This window comes from Narcine bancroftii, chromosome 3 (genome assembly GCF_036971445.1).
Source record: "Narcine bancroftii isolate sNarBan1 chromosome 3, sNarBan1.hap1, whole genome shotgun sequence".
In the NCBI taxonomy this organism is placed as follows: domain Eukaryota; kingdom Metazoa; phylum Chordata; class Chondrichthyes; order Torpediniformes; family Narcinidae; genus Narcine; species Narcine bancroftii.
Window position 1 is genome coordinate 200763371 of NC_091471.1, and position 19156 is coordinate 200782526.

General features: G+C 39.2%; 1 protein-coding gene across 3 annotated transcripts in view; it reads right to left on the bottom strand.

Annotated features, from left to right (window-relative positions):
• Positions 1-19156, bottom strand: part of naf1 (nuclear assembly factor 1 homolog (S. cerevisiae)) — a 217569-nt gene that overhangs the window by 111287 nt on the left and 87126 nt on the right. For all 3 annotated transcript variants that reach the window (XM_069926274.1, XM_069926272.1, XM_069926273.1), the window contains exon 4: positions 18803-18896. In XM_069926274.1, coding sequence (XP_069782375.1) covers positions 18803-18896 — 94 coding nt within the window. The remainder of the gene's footprint in view (positions 1-18802; positions 18897-19156) is intronic.

Sequence of the window (19156 nt, forward strand, 5' to 3'; positions counted from 1 at the left end):
TTCTCTCTCCTTGGGCTTCTTCTGGGTCCTCCGGTTACCTCTCGTGTCTCAAAGATGTACGAGGTTAATAGCAAGTTAATTGATCACATAGGTGGCAAAAGTTTGTGTTCCAGAAGAGCCTGTTACCGTGCTGTATCTCAAAATTTAAAATTTTTAATTATTTCTCATAATTGTCCTGACAAAGCATGGTGTGGGATTAATCTGCAAAAATTCCAACCCAGACTATGATTTTTTTTAAATAAATTCAAGTTATATCAAGCATCATTGTAGAATGGACATATTCACCAAGATTTAGCTTTTTTAATTGAATGATTAAAATTTACATAATTTATGAAAGGGAAGGATACTATTCAACAAATTACATGCTTGTCACTGCTCATTTATTTTACCGTAGCTACTTACACCATTACCTTTATTTCTCCACTCATGACTCATATCCTTTAATAACTTATGGCTTGTGTTAAGTCATTCCATGTTATAAGTCATTCCATGGGACTTCCAAGTTTTGGCTCATCAGGCTTCGGCGAAAGCAGGTGAGGAAAAAGGTGGCCTTTCTTATTTACCCTTCATAGGGGAGTTTCCATTAAAGAGCTGAGACATGGCTATGGGGTTAATATTCTGCTCAAGTTGCCAGATGTGGGAACCGTGGGAGAGTTCCTCCCTCCCAAGTGGCCATGTCTGTGCCAAGTGCAATGAGGTGAAGTTTCTTTGAAACCAGGTTTGTGATCTGGAGCTCCAACTTGAGGACCAAAAGCTCATCAGGGAAAGCAAGGAGGCAAGTGAGAGGTCCTTTGCCCTCCCCAGAGTGCATGCGTTCAAGGGGTGTACCGGGTCGCAACTATTAAGGATAAAATTAAGGAACTGGAGTTGCAACTTGATGATCTGAGGCTTATGAGGGTAAGTGAGGAAGTTATTGACATGACTTTCAAGCAGGTGGTTACCCCCAGACTGGGGGAGTCAGGTAAGTGGACTACTGTCAAGGGTGGGAGGAAGGTTGCTCAGTCAGTGGAGGGCACTTAATGTGAGGGCTACTCCTCTTAGCAACAAATATATGGTATTGGATGATGTTGGCGAAGATGGCCGGTCTGAGGTTGAATCAAGGGAGCCAGTGGTGCAGTATGAAAGGAGGAGACAAGGTGGTCACTGGAGACTCCATCATCAGGGGAACAGACAGAAGGTTCTGTGCACCTGCAAAGTATTCCCGCATGATATGTTGCCTTCCAGGAGTCAGAGTGCGGGATATCTCGGACAGGGTTCATGGTATTCTGAGAGGAATGTGTGAGCAGCCGGACGTCCAGGTACACGTGGGTACCAATGACATTGACAAATTAAGAGAGGAGATCCTGAAGAGGGAATACCGTGAGCTAGGACGGAGATTAAAAAGCAGGACCTCCAGGATCATAATCTCAGGGTTGCTACCTATTCTGTGTGCAGGAATGTGCAAAAATGAAAAAATTAGGAAGTTAAATATATGGCTGGAGGAATGGAACAGGGTGCAAGGTTTCGGGTCATGAACCATTGGGATCTCTTCTGGGGGAAACATGACCTCTACAGGAAGGATGGGTTGCACCTAAATCCAAAGGGAGCAAATATACTTGCCAACAATGTTTAATAATGCTGTTGGATATGTTTTAAACAGAATTGACAGGGGGAGGGAAACCAGACTGATAGGGAAATGGATAGGAAGGAGAATGTGGGGTAGTTCCAATAGACTGTGAAATCTCAAAACCGGAGGGAGCAAATAGGGATAGGAGAGTTTCAGAGAGGGTGTCAGGCAGGAGATTGGAGAGAGCAGGGTGGTACAGTTTCAAGGTATTATATATGAATGCACAGAGTACAAGGAATAAAATGGATGAACTTGAGGCACAAAAGGACATCGGAGCATATGATGTTATCGGAGTAACGGAGACATGGCTGCAGAACGGTCAGGATTAGGAAATTAATATTCCAGGATATATGTCCTATCAAAAAGACAGAAAGTTAGGTAGAGGAGGTGAGGTGGCTCTGTTGGTAAAGAATGAAATTCAGGCGATGGAAAGGAAGACATTGAATCAGGTGGAGTAGAGTCTGTTTGGATAGAGTTGTGAAATTGCAAAGGCAAAAGAACCATAATGGGGGGTCATATACAGACCTCCGAACAGTGGTTCTGATGTGGGAATCAATATAAAGAATTTAAAATGGCATGTCAGAGTGGTAGTGATACAGTAGTTATGAGTGACTTCAACTTGCAAGTGCACTGGGAAAATCAAATGGGTAGGTGTGGGAAAGCTAGAGTGAATTTATTGAATGTCTCCGAGATACATTCATGGAGCATCTTGTGACGGAACCTAGCAGGGGGAAGTCGATTCTGAACTTGATACTGTGCAATGACGTGGAGTTAATAAGGGACTTTGAGGTAGGGGAGCAATTAGATAATAGTGACCATAGTATGATTTCTTTTAATCTGCAAATGGAAAGGGAGAAGAAAAGGAAGTCAGAAACATTAATGCTACAGCTAAATAAGGGTGACTATACAGCTTGAGGGAGGAGCTAGCCAAAATATAATGGAAGGACACTCTAGCTGGGAAGACAACTGGGCAAAAATGGCAGGTATTTGCAGACATTTTCACAGGATTCAGAATATATTCATTCCAAGGAGGAGGAAAGGCTCTAAGAAGAGCAAACAGCAGCTGTGGTTGACAAAGGAGATCAAGTGCAGTATCAGGTCCAAAAGAAATAAGTATAAGATGGCAAAGCAAAGTGTGAGGTTAGAGGATTGGGAAGCCTTTAAAAAAAAAGAGGAAACTAAGAAAGTCATTCGGGAGGGGAAAATGAAGTACGAGGGTAAATTGGCAAGTAATATAAAATGGGATAGCAAAAGCTTCTTCAGTTATGTTAAAAGGAAGAAATTGGTTACGGCCAAAATAGGTCCCTTAAAAATGAAGAAAGGTGAAATTATCAATGGGGACATAGAGATGGCTGAGAAATTTAACTTTGCATCTGTTTTTACCAAGGAGGATATAGATTTTGATCAGATAAGGGGTAGGGGGTCAAGCAGCATCTTGGGATTTGGTGAAATTACTGAAGGAAACAGAGAATTTGATGGATATTCAGATCCAGAAGCAGGTGGTTGTGAGCAAATTGTTAGAACTGAGGCCTGATCAGTCCCCTGGGCCTGATGGGCTGCATCCCAGGGTGCATAGGGAGGTGGCTCTGGAAATTGTGGAAGCACTAGATGACATTTTCCAAAGTTCTTTAGATTCCGGGGAAGTGCCTGCAGACTGGAGAGTGGAGAGGAAGGGAGAAGGGAGAAGGGAGGGAGAGAGAATATGGGAAATTATAGACCAGTCAGCCTGACAACGGTGGTGGGAAAGATATTGGAATCCATCATTAAAGGAGAAATAGCAGAACACTTAGGAAGGAATGATAGTATCAGTGCTGGTCAGCATGAGTTCCTTAAAGGAAAATCTTGCTTGACTAATCTCCTGGAATTTTTCGAGGACATAACAAGGAGGGTGGACTCGGGAGAGCCAGTGGATGCGGTGTAGGACTTCCAGAAAGCCTTTGATAAGGTCCCACACAGGAGGCTAGTATCAGAGGTAGGGTGCTGTCAAGGATTGTTAGTTGTTTGAGAAATAGGAAACAAAGGGTTGGGATAAATGGGTCATTTACTGGATGGCAGAATGTGACGAGTGGGGTCCCACAGGGGTCGGTGTTGGGCCCCCAGATGTTTATCATTTCTGTAAATGATTTGGATGAGGGGATTAATAACTACATAAGCAAATTTGCAAATGACACTAAACTGGGTGGGAGTGTAAAGTGCAAGGAGAATGTCAGGAAATTGCAGGGGGACTTGGACAGGTTAGGGGAGTGGGGGGGAAAATGGCAGATGAAGTTTAATGTGAATAAATGTGAGGTTGTCCATTTTGGAGCCAGAAACAAGAGAGCAGAATATTATTTAAATGGTGTTAAGCTAGGGAGTGGGGTAATACAAAGGGATCTGGGTGTACTTGTTCACCAGTAATTGAAAACTAGCATGCAGATTCAGCAAGCGGTGAAGGCGGCGAACGGTATGTTGGCTTTCATAAAGAGGGGATTGGAGTATAGGAGTAGAGAAGCCCTCCTGCAGTTGTACAAGGCCATGGTGAGACCTCACCTGGAGTACTGTGTCCAGTTCTGGTCCCCATTTTTAAGAAAGGACATACTTGCTATAGAGGGAGTGCAGTGCAGGTTTACTCGGTTAGTTCTTGGGATGGCAGGTTTGTCATAAGCGGATAGGTTAGAAAGACTGGGATTATATGTGATGCAGTTTAGAAGGATGAGAGGAGACATGATTGAGGTACTTAGAATTATCAAAGGGCTTGACCGGGTGAAATCAGAGTACATGTTCCCAATGATGGGAGAGACTAGGACTAGAGGGTATAGTTTAAGAATACAGGGAAGGTCATTTAACAGAAATGAGGAAATTTTTTTTTACCCAGAAAGTTGTGGGTCTGTGGAATGCATTGCCACATATGGTAGTAGGGGCAGATTCGTTGGATAGATTTAAGAGAGAGTTGGATAAGGCTCTTGTGGGCAGGGGAGTTAAGGGTTATGGGGATAAGGCTGGGATTGGTTATTGAAAGGGAAAGGTCAGCCATGATCCGACAAATGGCGGTGCTGGTTCAAAGGGCCAATTGGCCTACTCCAGCACCTATTCTCTATTGTCTATAAACACTACAAATATATGTTTTTCTAAAGTCTTGCTTTATATTTTATTCCCTAACCAACTTAGCAATGAAACTGATCTTTAACATTTCACACCTTTTAGCTCAATTAATTACCTTTAAGATGGGTTTTAGATCTTCCCAACCTTTGATGTTCAAGTCATTGTTCAGTTACTGCACAGCAAAAGCTCAATAGCCTAAGTACGCCTGAGATTGTCTAATCTTGGAAGCTAAGCAGGCATGGGTCTGGTCACTACTTGGAGAGAAGACCGCCTAGGAACACCAGATGCTGTAGATTTCTGTGAGGGGGCGCTGGACAAAGTGTCTGCCTTATGGTAGGCAAAAGTTAAAGAATTTCATGTATGTTACATTCTAAATGTAGCATTGCATGACAATAATGGAACCTTTACCTCTTGCTCCACTAAAGAACATGGAACTACATCTTTTCTCAACCTTATCTCGCAACTTGCTTAATTGCTTCTTTGACATGTATAAGAGAGTTAGGCTTTCTTCTTAACTTTTGATCATCTGTAGTTGTTAAATGAAAGTAAAAAAAGCTATTATGAGACTGAAAGCAGGAATAAAACAGAAAGCGAGATCTTTGGATTACCAAAATCATATGTTTGGATTATCATTTAGAAGAAAGAGCAGATTGGTGAACTCAGGAATTGCAAAGGGACTGGAAAACCAAGGAAAACCTCCACTAATGAAAAAATTCTCATCATAATGAAGAAAAATCCCCAAACACCTGTCTATCAGATCAGAAACACTCTTCAGGATGGAGGTGTGGATGTGTCAGTGAACAGAAATACAGAGGTTACACTGGCCAGATTACAGTTTGCCAAGCTGTATTTAAAAGAGCTTGTAGAATTCTGGAAAAAGTCTTGTAGACAGATGGAGTCCAAGATTAACTGGTATCAGAGTGATGGCAAGAACAAAGTGTGGAGGTGTAAAGAACTGTACGAGACCTAAAGCATACCACCTCATCTGTGAAACATGGTGGTGGGGGTGTTATGGCCTGGGCATGTACAGCTGCCACACACACTGGCTCACTTATCTTCATTGATGATGTAAATGCTGAAGGCAGTGACAAAATAAATTCTGAGGTCAACAGAAACATCTTATTTGCTCAAGTTCCAGCAAATGCCTCCAAACCCATTGGACGGCACTTCATCCTACAGCAAGACAATGATCCCAAATAGACTGTTGAAGCAACAAAGGAATTTTTCCAAAGCTAAACATTGGAAAATTCTTGAATGGCCAACTCAGTCACCAGATCTAAATCCAATTGAGCATGCCTTCCATATGCTGAAGAGAAAACTTGAGGTGTCAAGCTCCCGAACCAAGCAGGAGCTGAAGAAGGCTACAGTTGAGACCTGTCAGAACATCAGAGAGGACACTCAGCACCTGGTGATGTCTATGAATCACAGACGTCAAACAGAGATTACATGCAAGGGATATGCAAAAAAGTACTAACCATAACTACTTTAATATTTAGAGACCTCCATAATGCTTGGGACAAGGACACTATTTTCCCTTCATTTGCCCGTGCTCAACAGTTTTAAATTTGTAATCAAACAATTCACATGTGATTAAATTGCACATTCCAGATTTTATTCAAGGTTATTTGTTACATTTTGGTTTGATTATGAATTACTGCAATTCTATATATCATCCCTTCATTTCAAGACACCATAATATTTGGGACATAATAATGGAATGTATATTAAAATAGTCACGTGTTGGGGGGGACGTGGCAAGATGGTGTAGAAGAAAGACGTGTATTCCACCTTTCCCCAGCTGGATCACCAAATACCCAGTTTTTAAAAAACATAAAAGTGGTTAAAAATAAGAATTACAGTTATTTAAATAACAGTGATTTATGATGGCATCCAATGTGAAAAAATTTAAACCTCAGCTTCAGAAAAAACTACCATATAAAAGTGCGGAAGAATTGAAGCCTACCTGCATTTTTGAATCCACGGAGTCGTCGCTGGGAGTCTCCAAGCCTCAGAGGACTCCAGCCCATTCCAGTCTGATTCCAGCGCCGATCCTGCCTCGGCAAGATGGCGCCGGTACATTGGTGAGTTCGGCCATTGCCGACCTACATTCACATGAAGCCGTGCGCGCAGGCAGCACGACCAATAAGGGGACCCACGACCTCGCTGAGTGGCCCAGTGGCATGCAGTGTAGTGTCGGAGGACACTCCTGCGCGTCCGACGGCTTTGCCTGGCCTATGTAGGGCATCGCGGGTCCAAGAATTGCTGCAGAAAGTATGGGCTGTGGGGGAGCCCAAATGCTGGTGTCCCGAAGAGGTCAGGATCCTGGCGTCGGGTGTCCAGACCCGCAGCCATTCAGCTAAGGGACCTACGATGACTGAGGAAGAAGAGGAACTTAACCTTATTGGAATTCGTCCAGGAGGAGGAGCTTGCAGTCAAAGGAAGTGAATCTCAAAAAGTGGAAGTGGAATCTGAACTAGATTCGGTGTTTACTGTTTTGGAAGGGAATGCTTGTCAAATGCATAATATGTCAAAACTAATATCAACTCAAGTGAATCAAGGATTTATGGAGATGAAAATAAAAATGAATACCTTCTGTGATGAAATGTCAACTGTGAAACAGGAAATGACTAGTTAAAAATGATATTAATAGATGTATAAAATCAGTTGATACTGTGCAAGATAATTTTAAGAAAATTGAATCAGCCTTCTCTGAGTGTCAAACTCAGGTAGAACATAATAGAGAAAAAATGGAAAAAGCGGAAGGTTCTTTTGTAGATTGGAATATTCAAAAATGAGACTTAATGAAGAAGATTGATTCATTGGAAAATCAAAGTAGAAGGAATAATGTGAAAATAGTTGGTCTCCCAGAGGTCATTGAAGGTGCTGACCCTATAAAAAATTTTAAGCACTGGATCCCAGAGGTGCCGGGTAAAGAGCTTTTCCCTGAAGGTTTGGAATTAGATTAATGGTTCAAAATAACAGAGTGTATTTTTATGCTGAATTGAGTTAAGAGGTTATCAGAAGATGACGGGAATTTAATATGGCCAAAGATGTTTTGTGGCGAAAAGGCTACAAGTTTGCTTTTCGTTATCCTGCAATTTTGAAGGTTTTCTATGGAAATTTTCAATCTCAATTTTTTGAGAATGATCATGATGCTTTGGTTTTTGCTATTTCTTTGCCAGAATTGCAAAGAAATGGGTGTTCTCCTCCATTATCTCCTAAGAGGAGGGCAAATGGACATGGAAATGGACATGAGAATGGAAAGAATGGAAAGAAAGAAGAGTTGACACAAAGTCTTCTTGATGTTGAGGATCCAGAGCAGTCGTTGGGATTGGAATCATTAGGCTGAATATATGGACTATATTCTATTGCGTTTGATTAAATAATAAATATGTATCTGGCTGCGGGGGGTGGATGACACTTACCACACCCAGATTTTTAGGGTATTATTACCATTGGATGGTTTTTTTTTTAATTTTTCTGTTGTTTTCTTTTAGGGTTTTTTTTCTTGGAAGAATTATAGAGGGGAGCATTATTTTATAGTGTGTAAATATATTAGTAGTTAAAAAAGATGTCTAAATTCAATTTTGCAACTTTTAATGTTCAGGCATTAAATAATCCAATTAAGTGAAAGGGAATATTGGCTTGTATAAAAAAATGAAAATTTATATTGCTTTTTTACAAGAAACATTTGATTGAGAAAGAACACTTGAAATTGAAAAGAGATTGGGTTGGTCATGCTTTTTCTTCTTCTTTTAATTCTAAGGCAATAGGAGTAGCGATTTTGATCCATAAAAACTTACCATTTGAATTGGAACCTTCAGAGGGGTATGCTGGCAGAGTATTAAGAGTGAACTGTAAAATTTTTGCTGAATCTTGGACTATGATGAATCTTTATGCCCCTAATATTGATGATGAGCAGTTTATTTCAGAAGCTTTTTTATTGTTAACTCAAACTAATGAAAATGTTTTACTTGGTGGTGATTTTAACAGTGTTCTTGACCCTTTATTGGACAGAAATCCAAAAAGTATAAGGAAATCAAAGATGGCAACACAAATTAATGCGTTAATGAAAGATTTAAATTTGGTGGATATTTGGAGAAAAGTTATTCCTACAGAGAAAGATTTATCTTTTTATTCTTCAAGACATGATTCATTTTCTAGAATTGATTTATTTTTTGTATCAGCACATTTCTTTTTTCTTTTCTTTCTTTGGCTTGGCTTCGCGGACGAAGATTTATGGAGGGGGTAAAAAGTCCACGTCAGCTGCAGGCTCGTTTGTGGCTGACCAGTCCGATGCGGGACAGGCAGACACGATTGCAGCGGTTGCAAGGGAAAATTGGTTGGTTGGGGTTGGGTGTTGGGTTTTTCCTCCTTTGCCTTTTGTCAGTGAGGTGGGCTCTGCGGTCTTCTTCAAAGGAGGCTGCTGCCCGCCAAACTGTGAGGCGCCAAGATGCACGGTTTGAGGCGTTATCAGCCCACTGGCGGTGGTCAATGTGGCAGGCACCAAGAGATTTCTTTAGGCAATCCTTGTACCTTTTCTTTGGTGCACCTCTGTCACGGTGGCCAGTGGAGAGCTCACCATATAATACGATCTTGGGAAGGCGATGGTCCTCCATTCTGGAGACGTGACCCATCCAGCTCAGCTGGATCTTCAGCAGCGTGGACTCGATGCTGTCGACCTCTGCCATCTCGAGTACCTCGACGTTAGGGGTGTGAGCACTCCAATGGATGTTGAGGATGGAGCGGAGACAACGCTGGTGGAAGCGTTCTAGGAGCCGTAGGTGGTGCCGGTAGAGGACCCATGATTCGGAGCCGAACAGGAGTGTGGGTATGACAACGGCTCTGTATACGCTTATCTTTGTGAGGTTTTTCAGTTGGTTGTTTTTCCAGACTCTTTTGTGTAGTCTTCCAAAGGCGCTATTTGCCTTGGCGAGTCTGTTGTCTATCTCATTGTCGAGAGTATTACGAGCTGAATATAAGAGTTATATCTGATCATTCATTATTACTTTTCTCCTGTGAAAGTTTGGAGGTAGTACGTCCATTGTTTATATGGACGTTTAATGCAATGTTATTGAAAAAACTAGAGTTTGTTACTTTTGTTAAAGAGCAGATATCTTTATTTTTGACTGAAAATGTTAATTCTGTGGATAGTAATTTTGTAATATGGGATGCTTTAAAAGCTTATTTGAGAGGCCAGATCATTAGTTATTCTACGAAAGTTAAGAAACAATATGTGGCAGAAAGTTTAGAGTTAGAAAAAAGGATTGCTGAGTTAGAGAAAGATTTTCAGAAAGGTGTAACAGAAAATAAAAAAGTTGCATTATAATACTCACAAACATCAGTTTGAGTGCTTAATTAATCGATCTAAACAACGTTATTATGAGTTGGGGGAAAGAGCTCATAAGGTACTTGCTTGGCGATTGAAAGCTGAACAGACATCTTGGACTATTAATGCTGTTAAGAAAAATTCAAAAGTTACTTACACACCTCAGGAAATCAATGACCAGTTTTATTCATTTTATTTGAAATTATATACTTCTGAGGGGAAACAGGATAATGGTTCTATTGATTCTTACTTATCCAAATTAAAGTTACCGGTATTAGATGGAAATGATGTTCAGGAATTGGAATCTCCATTTACGGATTTTGAAATTAAGGAAGCTATTCAGGAAATGCCTAATAGAAAGTCCCCAAGTGATGATGGATTTCCTGTGGAATTTTATAAACTCTTTTATGATGATTTTTCTAATGAATTTGGAGAAGTGTTGAATCGAGTTACTGAAGATCAGAAGTTACCAAAAATCATGTTCAAGTGTTTTAATAACTGTAATTCCAAAAAAAGATAAGAGATCCATTAAAAGTGTCTTCATATAGATGAATTTCTTTATTAAATGTAGATTATAAAATTATAGCGAAAGTATTAGCTAATAGACTTGCTAAATATTTACCCAAATTGGTACACATTGATCAAACTGGTTTTATTAAGATTAAGAATAGAAATGCATCGGACAATATATTTTGATTAATTACTTTGGTCAACACATATCGAAAGCATTAGATGCAGTAAAAGTTTTTGATAGGGTTGAGTGGGATTTTTTATTTAAAGTGTTAGAGAAATGTAAATACGGCCTTTTTGTTTTATTGGTTGGGTTAAGGCTTTATATACGAACCCAATTGCTAGGGTGGTGACAAATGGACAGATTTCTTCACCATTTAAATTGACTCATTCAACTTGACAGGGCTGTCCATTGTCACAGGCCTTATTTGCGTTGGTTATTGAACTGTTAGCTCAGGCTATTAGACAAAATGAAGAAATTAGAGGGATGAGGGTTAAGAATGAAGAATATAAAATTAATTTATTTGCGGACGATGTGTGGGTATATTTGACGGAACCGGAACGGTCGTTGAAACAATTGCAAGAGTGTTTGTTGAAATTTGGAGAATTATTGGGATATAAAGTTAATTGGGATAAAAGTGATATTTCACCAGTTGGAGTGGGAGATTATTCTGAATTTAAAACAATTACAAAATTAAGGTGGACAAGTAAAATTAAATATTTAGGTGTGTTTATGGATACGAGTTATCAATCATTATATCAATTAAATTATGTACCTATATTAAGATGGATTAAAGCAGATTTGATTAAGTGGAAAGATCTTTCATTAACTTTGATTGGTCGGGTTAATTGTATTAAAATGAATATTTTTCCTCGAATTCAGTATTTATTTCAGTCACTACCTTGTTTACTTTCTACGGGCTTTTTTCAAGATTTGAATAAAGCAGTGCGAGAGTTTTTATGGAAAGGTAAATTAGCCTGAATGGCGTTAGACTTACATTGGGCGGACTACAATTACCACATTTTTAAAATTATTATGAAGCGGCCCAGTTGAAATTTATTAGTAGATTGATAGATGATAGATTTGGATCAGCCTCCCAGCTGGGCTAAAGTGGAAATGGCATATATATCCAGGGTTGAAATACATGAATTGATATTTCGTTGGAACTTGATTTTGTTACAGCAATATGATATGCCGATATTGAAACATTTGTTAAAGATCTGGATTTTAAAAAACAGGGTGTTAAGGTTGAAAGATAAATTATCAATTTTAACTCCATTGTATTACAATCAGCTCATTCCTTTTTCAATGTTTAATAATCATTTAAAGATTTGGGATTCTAAAGGTATAAAGACAATATAAGATTGTTCTGTAGAGGGGCAATTTCTTTCTTTTAATCAATTGAGAGAAAGATTTGATATACCTGTCAATTCTTTGTTTGCGTGTTATCAACTTAGAGCTTTGATAAAAGATAATTATGGTAGAGAGATGATTTTACCTACTTTGTCGAGATTTGAATCTTTGATTTCCTCTATACCGAAAAAGGGTTACATTTCAGTTATGTATAATTTATTACAAGATAGTATGGATAAACCAGATTGGGAGAAATTTAAACTTAAATGGGAGAGTGATTCAGTATTTATTTTTCCCAAAGATGATTGGGCAAATATGTGTCAGGACAATGTAATTAAATTGACTAATGTACGATATGGAATGGTTAAATATAATTTTTTACATCAGTTATATGTGACCCCGGAAAAATTAAAAAAAAATATGGGTTTAGTACTTTGGATTCTTGTTTTAGATGTGGCTCATGTATTGGAACTTTTCTACATGCTGTTTGGACTTGTGTTAAAGTTCAATCATTTTGACAAAGCAATTAAAGTAGTTTTGGAGAAATGATATAATTTTATATCACCTTTAGATCCAATGATTTTCCTGTTGGGAAATTTGTGTTCGTTAAGGGGAATGGGATTGGATAAAATTCAAATTGCTTTCGTACGTCTGGTGTTGTCAGTAACGCGTAAATGTGTTGCTAGTACTGCGAAAGATGATACTGAGATTAATATAGCTCATTGGCATAATGAATTGAAAGTATGTATTGTTATGGAAAAAATTACTTGTAATTTACATGATAATTATTCTTTCTGTTAGTAAATGGTTTCCGTATTTGAAATTTCTTTCTTTCTTTCTTTGGCTTGGCTTCGCGGACGAAGATTTATGGAGGGGGTAAAAAGTCCACGTCAGCTGCAGGCTCGTTTGTGGCTGACCAGTCCGATGCGGGACAGGCAGACACGATTGCAGCGGTTGCAAGGGAAAATTGGTTGGTTGGGGTTGGGTGTTGGGTTTTTCCTCCTTTGCCTTTTGTCAGTGAGGTGGGCTCTGCGGTCTTCTTCAAAGGAGGCTGCTGCCCGCCAAACTGTGAGGCGCCAAGATGCACGGTTTGAGGCGTTATCAGCCCACTGGCGGTGGTCAATGTGGCAGGCACCAAGAGATTTCTTTAGGCAGTCCTTGTACCTTTTCTTTGGTGCACCTCTGTCACGGTGGCCAGTGGAGAGCTCGCCATATAATACGATCTTGGGAAGGCGATGGTCCTCCATTCTGGAGACGTGACCCATCCAGCGCAGCTGGATCTTCAGCAGCGTGGACTCGATGCTGTCGACCTCTGCCATCTCGAGTACCTCGACGTTAGGGGTGTGAGCGCTCCAATGGATGTTGAGGATGGAGCGGAGACAACGCTGGTGGAAGCGTTCTAGGAGCCGTAGGTGGTGCCGGTAGAGGACCCATGATTCGGAGCCGAACAGGAGTGTGGGTATGACAACGGCTCTGTATACGCTTATCTTTGTGAGTTTTTTCAGTTGGTTGTTTTTCCAGACTCTTTTGTGTAGTCTTCCAAAGGCGCTATTTGCCTTGGCGAGTCTGTTGTCTATCTCATTGTCGATCCTTGCATCTGATGAAATGGTGCAGCCGAGATAGGTAAACTGGTTGACCGTTTTGAGTTTTGTGTGCCCGATGGAGATGTGGGGGGGCTGGTAGTCATGGTGGGGAGCTGGCTGATGGAGGACCTCAGTTTTCTTCAGGCTGACTTCCAGGCCAAACATTTTGGCAGTTTCCGCAAAGCAGGACGTCAAGCGCTGAAGAGCTGGCTCTGAATGGGCAACTAAAGCGGCATCATCTGCAAAGAGTAGTTCACGGACAAGTTTCTCTTGTGTCTTGGTGTGAGCTTGCAGGCGCCTCAGATTGAAGAGACTGCCATCCGTGCGGTACCGGATGTAAACAGCGTCTTCATTGTTGGGGTCTTTCATGGCTTGGTTCAGCATTATGCTGAAGAAGATTGAAAAGAGGGTTGGTGCGAGAACACAGCCTTGCTTCACGCCATTGTTAATGGAGAAGGGTTCAGTTATTCTTTCTGTTAGTAAATGGTTTCCGTATTTGAAATATATGCACTTAAATATACTTTGAAATGTTATTAATATTTACAATTTGTGTGTATGTATATATTTTTTTTTTGCTCCCCTTAAGGGAGCTGGCTGTAGGGGTGAGATGGGTGTTAATGTAAAATTTTCTTTGATTATTTCTACACTGTATGTTATGTCTTTGTTATCTTTTAAATAAAGTTTGGGAAAAAAATGTAGTCATGTGTTCATGTGAGAGGTGCTCATTTGCACAAATAAAAATATAATTTTGTCGTCTTCCCATTCCTATAATGTCATGACACATTAAATAGCAAGTGTCAAATTCTCTCAGAAGAATTACTGGTATGTGCACCATGATCAATTATGTTGACCTAACTTTCTACCCCCAAATGATACCTCATTTAAAATCAGTTTACTCTGAATATGATGGGTATATTTTAACATTAATTTCAATGAAACTCAAAAATATACATTTGTTAGCTTACTCTGTGAAACTGAATTCAATTATCCAGTGATCCACTGCCCAGGTTCAGGATAAAGTACCAGGAAAGTTGCTGATTCTTGTAAAATTCCAACCAATTCACTAAAGATTTTAATGGAACGGAACCTGTCATCCTTACTTGACATCACATCAAAAACAATACTTCAAAATTGTTGATCCTTGATGCTCTTCAATATAGCAAAGCAAGCATTTCAAAAGTACCCCAAAAAAATCAAAAATCTCATAACCAATTAAATTTGGAATGACCAGAGAACAATCAGCAAATTAGGGTTATGAAGTAGTTTTAATAATATAGATACAAACCTTCAGAAAACTCAGATTTTTGGTTATAATATACTTCTTTATTATCACATAGTGACCAGTTAGGACAACTTTACTGTGTTCACTATGTCCTATTCCACTCTGAATTGAGAAGCAACACCTAATGATTCATGGCAACAATTTGTTCGAAGAATGAACAATAAACAAAATAAGGGCTGCAAATGTTCTTTGTCAGACTATACAAATATAGATCCCAAACATGTAATCTGGTAAATAACATAGAGTAAACATTGTGCGTGTTACTAATCAAAATTATTCTAACAATTAAAAATTCAAACAACAAGTCACTTTATCACATCAAGGATTATAGCTTATTCAAACCAACTGATGTATGAAAAGGATCATAAAATTGGTTATTGTAATTAAGTTAATATTTCTCATTTAAACAAACAAAGTTTGTGGAATGATCCTCCTGTAAAGTGGACCACATATGCTCCAAGTACAATTTATAATACAACTTCCTTGGAGACACGCAGAGGTCCTTCTCAACAGAAACTGTCACCAGGTAGCATATTATGGTAACAAGTTAATCTTAAGTGTCATCAAACAATAAATCAGGAAAATGAAATACAGACAGAATCAATGCAATTCTCTACTTAACAAGTTTTCCACTGAATGGCTAAACCCCTGGCTAAATAATACTGACTGCAGCACTGTAGCAATAAATAAAGAAAAAGTGGAAAATACATTCGCGGTCAAGTAGGATTTGTGCAGAGCAACTGATTCAATATTTCAGGTCAGCAACCTTTATCAGAACAGAAAAATGTTGAAGAATTTTGAAAATATTTTCAAGCTAGTGAATGATAGGAAAGAGTGCAGAGAAAAAAATAATGGTTAACAAGAGGATGGGGCTGATTTAAGGAGGTTGGTTAAGCCCAGGGAAAAGGCTTGACTTGTATCCAGTAGAGTTCCTAAGAGTAAAAAGAGGCATACAAGATGCAGGCAGAGAGATGCACAAAACTGCTGGAATCTGGTGCCAAAAATAATCCATTGAGGAACTCAGTGGTCAGGCAGTATCAATGAGGGGGTAAAGAGGAATTGTCAAGGATTTGGTCAAAATCTTTCATCAAAATCCCAAACAATGAGGAGATTAAATTTTCCAATTTTCTCTCTGCAGATGCTGAATTTATTTCACAAAGGATGGTGGAAGAAGAGTACTGGAATATTTTTAAGGCAAAGATGGTAGATTCTGATCAAGGATAAAGGTTACCGCAGTTAAATGGAATCGCAGAGTTGAGGCTATATTCAGTTCTGCATCTAACTTGTAGAGAACAAAAGGAAGATCTGAGGAAGGTGCAAAAGGAGAAGAATCAAATCAAGTTTAGGGATAGAGAGACAAGAGAAAGAATAACTGAATGAAATTATGAAAAAGATGGAATGCATAATTATTTGAATTTTCAGAATTCATTATTGAGCTGAGAGAAAGCAGTTGTGTCTGGAAAAAAAAAACGTATTTTGAGCATTGTAACAGTGGAGGAAATCTATATCAAAAAGATCAGGGTGGGAATGAGATGTCACATGAAACTGGAAGCTCAGTTGCCTTTTTGGACTGAACCAGATTAGGTGGATATCTGATATCTATTAATATAATTTAATCTGAAAACACATGCAAACAACAAAAAAATCTAATCCATATCTTGTCCATTACAATCCCAATTATCAGCACCTATGGGGATTGTTGATACCAGTGTGGTGAATCTCTGCTGAGCTGTCAGTCTCCCTCTTGCCTAGCCTTGCCTTACTGACATTGGCCATGTATTATCTCTACCATTAAAGTCACTCCCCTTGAGTATAACTGTGTATGCACCCATTGTCTTTCATTATTGTACCATTAGTTTCTGCTAATAAAAGCCATGATTATTGTTTGCCTACATTGTCTGTCTTTGTCTACTTCATGAACTGGCACCTTCCTCAGATCTTCCTTTTGTTCTCTACAAGTTAGATGCAGAACTGAATATAGCCTCAACTTTAAACATGAAAACAGGATCAAACTTTAACTTATTACTATTCACTAACCTAACCACCCTCTAATTCCAAGCACGTGTATGTAATGTGTGTGTAAGTTCAGAAATTATCTTTAATTCGCAGTCCAATCTCACTTGTCATTCATCCAAGTTCACTGGTTGCAGGAAATTCTTATACTGTGCACAGAATTTAACATTTATGAATTTCATCAGACTTCGGTGTTTGAAAGGTAAATGGTTACCGCTAAGGAAGGTTCTTGTCAGTATTCAGAGAGATTTGTCGTTCGCTGAACACAAACTGATCCCTTTTCATCAGCCACGTCAGTGTCTTGCCGAAGAAACTTGCCCCATCAGGGTTTTCCAGATGATAACCTCTTTCTTTTAGGTCACCACAGAGTTCCTTTTTGTTTCTCTTATTTCTAGTGAAACATTGAAGCAGCCAGTCCTCTCCTCTTGTATGGACCACAAGGGCTTTGACCAGGCTGAACTAAGCACTCACAACCAGTTTTCAAAATTGATTTTTTTTTCCCCACAAGCTTGCCAGCTTGTCATGTTCCAGTCCCAGCTGCTGCTAATTTTGAACTGTAAAAAACTGTAGAACTGAATTCTCTCTCTCTCTGAGAAAAGCCTGATTTACTCTCTCTGCTTGCAAAACCACATGACCCTCTTAGAACAGCAACCTTCACTCAGACAGCCTGGTGCTCCAGACCTATTCTTCTGAGTTCTTTCATCTGTTGCTTTTCAAAACAACAATCTATTAGTGAAGTCCCTTGGACACTCTTCAAAGCTTTTGCAAAGGTATTCGGAGCCGGCCTGTCTAGCTTGAGCAGAGCTCCAGTATTTTAAATCAGAACTGTTTTGAAGTGTTTGCATGTGACCTTCACTAAAAAAAACTGCCACACTTTATCTCCCAAAATCATATCTAAATACAATATAAAACACAACATATTGTGTCACAGTACATGTGTATGTAAGTGTACACACACACACACACACACACACACACACACACACACACACACACACACACACACACACACACACACACACACACAAACAGAGGGAGGCACTTTGGGAGAGTTGCCCCAGTGGTGAGTGGCCCCAGCCGGCTCTTCGCCCTGAGTGCCCCTATTTTATTCAAACTAAACTTTATTCAAACAGCTTCTACAAGCGGGACACAACCAGGGCACTGGTTGGCCAAATGTTTGCTCCTAAAGGGTTTGTGCGTTGCTTTGGAGAACATTTACTTTTACAATTTTAAACTTTTATTTCTCTTAATTAAACATGTATTTATTTTTATTTATCTCTTCAAACTATTTATTTATTTATTTATTTGCCGGTTGTTTGAGTTTCCAGTTGAGTGAATGCTAGATAATGAGGATCTTACTATCGTTGAGCAAAGGAATTCCACAATCACGTTCATTGATGATTGCAAACTACAAATCTATGATTACTACAACACTGGTTTTAAAGAGGTAGCTCTCTACAGACAAGAAATAAACCATAAAATTTCCAAAAGCCTGAATGCTTGTTTTCACATTTGATTAGAAGATTTGAGGACAGTATGTTTCTTTTATCTTTCTTTACATACAGCATGGTAACAGGCCCTTTCTGCTCGCGAGCCTGTGCCGCCCAATTACACCCAATTAACCTATACCCGGTGTAGATATTGAACAATGGGTGGAAACCAGAGTGCCCGGAGGAAATTCATGCAGACACGGGGAGAACATACCAACTCCTTACAGACAGCACCGGATTCAAACTCTGGTCACTGGCATTGTTCTAACCACTCTGCTAACCATGCCACCCACAATTTAATACAAATTTGATGGTTCTCTTTAACAATAGACAAAAATAAAATTTTATTTTGTGTTGTGGACATGGGCTGTTGGAATTTGCCAGTGAATGTTTCTTCTGATTGCTTGTTCTATAGACACCATCATGAATGAGCCACCTGAACAGTAAATGCCACATAATGCCCACTATTAATATTAAATTCATATGATTATGTGCTACATTACCTAAACTCAATTAGGAGTGATGATTCCTTTCAATTATATAAATTTACTTACCGAGTTGATCAATAATACTGGAAACTATCCCAATGGGTTCATTTTGTACATCTTCAGGAAGAACAATATTTATTTCTTCCACTTTTGGCAAATCCTGAATTAAAAGAAAATAAATTCAATACAAAGTAAGAAACTATCTGTAATCACAGAAAATAGGCAATTGGAACTAGTTTTGAACTCTTTCCTTGAATGGGCATGGTACATTTCATCATTTCAGGAACACATTTGCTGCAACATTTAATGAAGCAACTTGGCACAGCAATTTGTTAACAATGGCTGTGCTTAACACTTACAGGATTCTACACCGTTCTATTGCTGATACTTTTAAAAAACAGAATGACAGCCACACAAACC